At 45.4% G+C, this 4668-nt stretch overlaps 1 protein-coding gene across 1 annotated transcript in view; it reads right to left on the bottom strand.

The window, feature by feature from the left end:
• LOC147469900 (uncharacterized) overlaps nucleotides 1–3917 on the bottom strand; it is a 6276-nt gene extending 2359 nt beyond the window's left edge. The window contains exons 1-2 of the mRNA XM_086546390.1: nucleotides 3746–3917; nucleotides 1062–1155 (exon numbers count right to left, since the gene is read on the bottom strand). Of these exons, the coding sequence (XP_086402516.1) occupies nucleotides 1062–1155; nucleotides 3746–3913 (262 nt within the window). The 5' untranslated portion in view covers nucleotides 3914–3917. The remainder of the gene's footprint in view (nucleotides 1–1061; nucleotides 1156–3745) is intronic.
• Nucleotides 3918–4668: the final 751 nt, after the last annotated feature.

The raw sequence follows: 4668 nt of genomic DNA, 5'->3' as shown, positions 1-4668 counted from the left end.
TGGGGGGGAGAGAGGGAGAGAGATAGAGAGAGCGTGAGATGGGGGAGGGAGGGAGAGAGCGTGAGATGGGGGAGGGAGGGAGGGAGATAGAGAGAGCGTGAGATGGGGGAGGGAGGGAGAGAGAGCGTGAGATGGGGGAGGGAGGGAGAGAGCGTGAGATGGGGGAGGGGGGAGAGATAGCGTGAGATGTGGGAGGGAGATACCGTGAGATGGAGGAGGGAGATAGATAGCGTGAGATGGGGAAAGGAGACAGCGTGAGATAGGGGAGGGAAATAGCGTGAGATGGAGGAGGAGATGTTGCAAAGATGATTAGTGTCTTTTGGTATAGCATTGTCTTTGTCAAACTGCTAATGACACTTTGCGTCATTCTTTAGGATGGGAACAATTGAATGTGTTTTTCAGACTAAAAGTTCACGGAACTTATTGACAAAAGCCTGTACAATAAAGAGGGTAGAAAAAGATGAAGAAGAAGAGGAGGAGGAGGAGGAGGAGGGGGAGGAGGAGGAGGAGGAGGAGGAGGAGGAGGAGGAGGAGGAGGAGGAGGAGGAGGAGGAGGAGGAGGAGGAGGAGGGGGAGGAGGAATAGTAGGTGGGGGAGGAGGGGAAGGAGGAGGAGGAGGAGGAGGAGGAGGAAGAGGAGGAGGGGTGGGTGGGGGATGAGAACGTGGAGGAGAAAGAGTAGGTGAAGAAAAATGAAAAGTAAGAGGAAGACTAGGAGATGGAGGCGAAAGACGAGAAGGAGAAGAATAGAAATAAAAAGAAGATATAAAGGAACTAGAGCCAGAGGAAAAACAAGAAGGAAAATAAAAGGAGGAGAAGAAGGGAACAAAGAATAAGAAGAAAACACTCAGAAGAAGAAAAAGGAAGAGAAATGGAAAGAAAAAGAGAAACAAATAGGGAAGTAGAGGATACAGAAGAAGAAGAAGAAGAAGAAAAAAAACAGAGCGAAAAAAAAAATGATTCTAAGAAAATTAGATAAAATTAAAGACAAAGTAATTAAAAAAAAAAAAGACACATCAATATAGCATCTTTATCACATCACAAGATTCTTAAGATCCTTACCAGCCATGAGAACGATAACCGCAACGTTGCCCATGATGCCAAAGAAAAGAGTGATGACGTAGGTAGTGATGTAGAGGTAGAAGAACGGGATCGTCTGCGAAGTTAGGAGTTAGATGAAGTTCAGCAGAGGTTGAGGTCTGTAGATATGTATATGTATGTTTGTATATATGTGTGTGTGTGTGTGTGTGTGTATATATATTAATTTAATTATTATAAATATATATATATATATATATATATATATATAAATATATGTATTATAAATATATAAATATATTATATGTATGTATATATAATATATATATATATATATATATATTTTATTTATATTATATCATCTTCTCTTTCTCTCTCTTCTTTCTATCTTATCTATCTATCTTATCTTATCTCTAATCTCACTCTCTATCTCTATCTCTTCTCTATCTCTATCTCTTTACTCTACATCTCTCTCTCTCTCTCTCTCTCTCTCTCTCTCTCTCTCTCTCTCTCTCTCTCACTCTCTCTCACTATCTATCTATCTATCTATCTATCTCTCTCTTATCTCTATCTCTATCTCTCTTCTCTTCTCTCTCTCTCCTCTCTCTTCTCATCTCTCTCTCTCCTCCTCTCTCTCTCCGATGATAGTCATCTTCTATCTATCTATCTCTGTCTATCTATCCCTATCTCTATCTCTATCTATCTATCTAACTTCTTCTATATATATATATATATAATATATATATATATTATATAAATATATTTATATTTATATATGTATTATATATATATATATACTAATATATAAATATCTATCTATCTATCTATCTATATGTCTATATATACTATCTATATCTATATCTATCTATCTATCTATCTCTAAATATATATATATTAATATATATATATATATATATATATTATTTATATATAATTTCTATATATATATATATATATATATATATTTTATATATATCATAAGAATAACCATTGTAATTTATGGAATAAAATGTTTGAATTTGAATTTGAATTTGAACTCTCTATCTATCTATCTATCTACCTACCTATCTATCTCTTTCTCTCTCCCTACAATTATTCATACAGTAACGACCTTGTATCAATGAATAATAATTGGTCCATCAAAGTGTCATTCACATTTAATAGATCCCTCATTGCGTGTCAGAGTGGAGGCCACAGCAATAGCTTCTTCTTGATTAGCATTTTGAGTTTTTGTGGGTGGATGGGTTGTGTGTGGGTGTGGGGGGAGGGGTGTGTGTGGGGGGGAGAGGGAATGGGTTGTGTGTGGGTGTGGGGGGGGGGGGGGGGTGGGGGGGGGGGGGGAGAGGGAATGGGTTGTGTCTGGGTGTGGGGGGAGGGGTGTGTGTGGGGGAGAGAGGGAATGGGTTGTGTGTGGGTGTGGGGGGAGGGGTGTGTGTGGGGGGGAGAGGGAATGGGTTGTGTGTGGGTGTGGGGGGGGGGGTGTGTGTGGGGGGGAGAGGGAATGGGTTGTGTGTGGGTGTGGGGGGGGGGGGGTGTGTGAGAGGGAGAGGGAATGGGTTGTGTGTGGGACTGTGGGTGTGGGGGTGTGGGTGTGGGACTGTGGGTGTGGGTGTGTGTGGGAGGGTGGATGGGTAGTGTGTGGGTGTGGGACTGTGGCTGTGGGGGTGTGGGAGGGTGGATGGGTAGTGGAGTGGGTGTGGGTGTGCGTGGGAGGGTGGATGGGTGGTGTGTGGGTGTGGGAGGGGTGTGGGGGTGTGTGGGAGGGTGGATGGGTTGTGTGTGGGTGTGGGGGGGAGGGGGTGTGGATGGGTAGTGTGTGGGTGTGGGTGTGGGGGGGGTGGGAGGGTGGATGGGTAGTGTGTGGGTGTGGGGGTGTGTGGGAGGGTGGATGGGTTTGTGTGTAGGTGTGGGGGGGAGGGGGGGATGGGTTGTGTGTAGGTGTGGGACTGTGGGTGTGTTTGTGTGTGGGAGGGTGGATGGGTTGTGTGTAGGTGTGGGAGGGGAGGGGTGTGTGTGTGGGTGTGGGGGTGTGGGAGGGTGGATGGGTAGTGTGTGGGTGTGGGGGTGTGGGAGGGTGGATGGGTAGTGTGTGGGTGTGGGGCTGTGTGGGAGGGTGGATGGGTAGTGTGTGGGTGTGGGGGTGTGGGAGGGTGGATGGGTAGTGTGTGGGTGTGGGGGTGTGAGGTAGGGTGGATGGGTAGTGTGTGGGTATGGGACTGTGGGTGTGTGGGAGGGGGGATGGGTTGTGTGTGTGGGAGGGTGGATGGGTAATGTGTGGGACTGTGGGTGTGGGAGGGGTGTGGGGGTGGATGGGTAGTGTGTGGGTGTGGGACTGTGGGTGTGGGGGTGTGGGATGGGGGATGGGTTGTGTGTAGGTGTGGGTGGGAGGGGTGTGTGTGTGGGTGTGGGTGTGTGGGAGGGTGGACGGGTTGTGGGGATGGATGTGGGTGTGTGGGAGGGGGGATGGGTTGTGTGTGGGTGCGGGTGTAGGTGTGGGGGGAAGGGGTGGATGAGGTGTGTGTGGGTGTGTGGATATGTAGGTGTGGGGGGGGGAGGGTGGATGGGTTGTGTGTGCGTGTGTGGGGGGGGTGGATGGGTTATGTGTGCGTGTGTGGGGGGGATGGGTAGTGTGTGGGTGTGTGCGCGTATCTATGGCCATCCAATTCCATCTATTCCACCCAACCTTTGAAACCCCATCTTCCCCTCACCTTCCAAGGCCTCCTCAGGTCATTCGGGTCATCAATGATAAGGTGCAAGATATCCTCGAAGTCTGTGGCGTTCGCGATCGTAGCGTTGTCTTGATAGGTCGTCCCTTCAGCATAATCGTCCAACCTCTCCGACTGAGGCAGAGGGACAAGTGCTGGGTGCTCGGCCATGGCGTCTCTGGAATAGAGATTGTTGAATTGTTATCTATGGTGGATGGTATCTTTTCGATTGTGTGTGATTGTTAATGGAGTTGTGTGATATTTTGTTCGTGGTGGGAGTGGAGATTGGAAATTGAAGAGGGTAGAGCTATTGTGTGGCTGTGGTGATTGTGATTATTTGTATTGTGTGTGTATTGTGTGTGTGTGAGAGAGATACAGAGAGAGAGAGGGGTGACGAGAGAGTGAGAGGGGGGGGGTCTATGAATTATATCTTTTGTCTATGATACGATTAAGAATGAAATAGATTATGAATCACTGACGTTTTGCGTATGATAGCGAACAACTCGGGTAACACCCCGGAAGACATGCAGTTATAATAATTAATTACTTTCCGTGTCCATGATTTCTGGAATAAGAAAACATAGATAAAAGATATGTATTGAAAAAAGGATCATAAAGTCTTACCGTTTAGTCTATTTTCTATTTATCTCTTATCTATTCTTGTATATTTCCGGGAATGTTACAGGTGAAAGACGTGTAAAAAACAATGTATCCACTGTTTGTTTGTGACAGAAATGTAAACAAGTTTTAAGCATGTTTCATATAAATGTTGCGTTGTCTGAAAAATGAAAGAGAGATAACTATGTGTTAAAGTTATGAAAAAAAAATACATTGCATGTTTTTGCTTATACTAAATGTGAAATGAAATTAAACAAACTATATATCAAAGCCATCTTGTTTGTGTGGGAGAGAAAGAGACATGGATA

This window comes from Penaeus japonicus, unplaced genomic scaffold, assembly GCF_977035675.1.
Source record: "Penaeus japonicus unplaced genomic scaffold, GWHDUDI00000001_assembly GWHDUDI00000018, whole genome shotgun sequence".
In the NCBI taxonomy this organism is placed as follows: domain Eukaryota; kingdom Metazoa; phylum Arthropoda; class Malacostraca; order Decapoda; family Penaeidae; genus Penaeus; species Penaeus japonicus.
The sequence above is the reverse complement of the archived record's forward strand: the minus strand, read 5'-3'. Positions and strand labels throughout refer to the sequence as shown.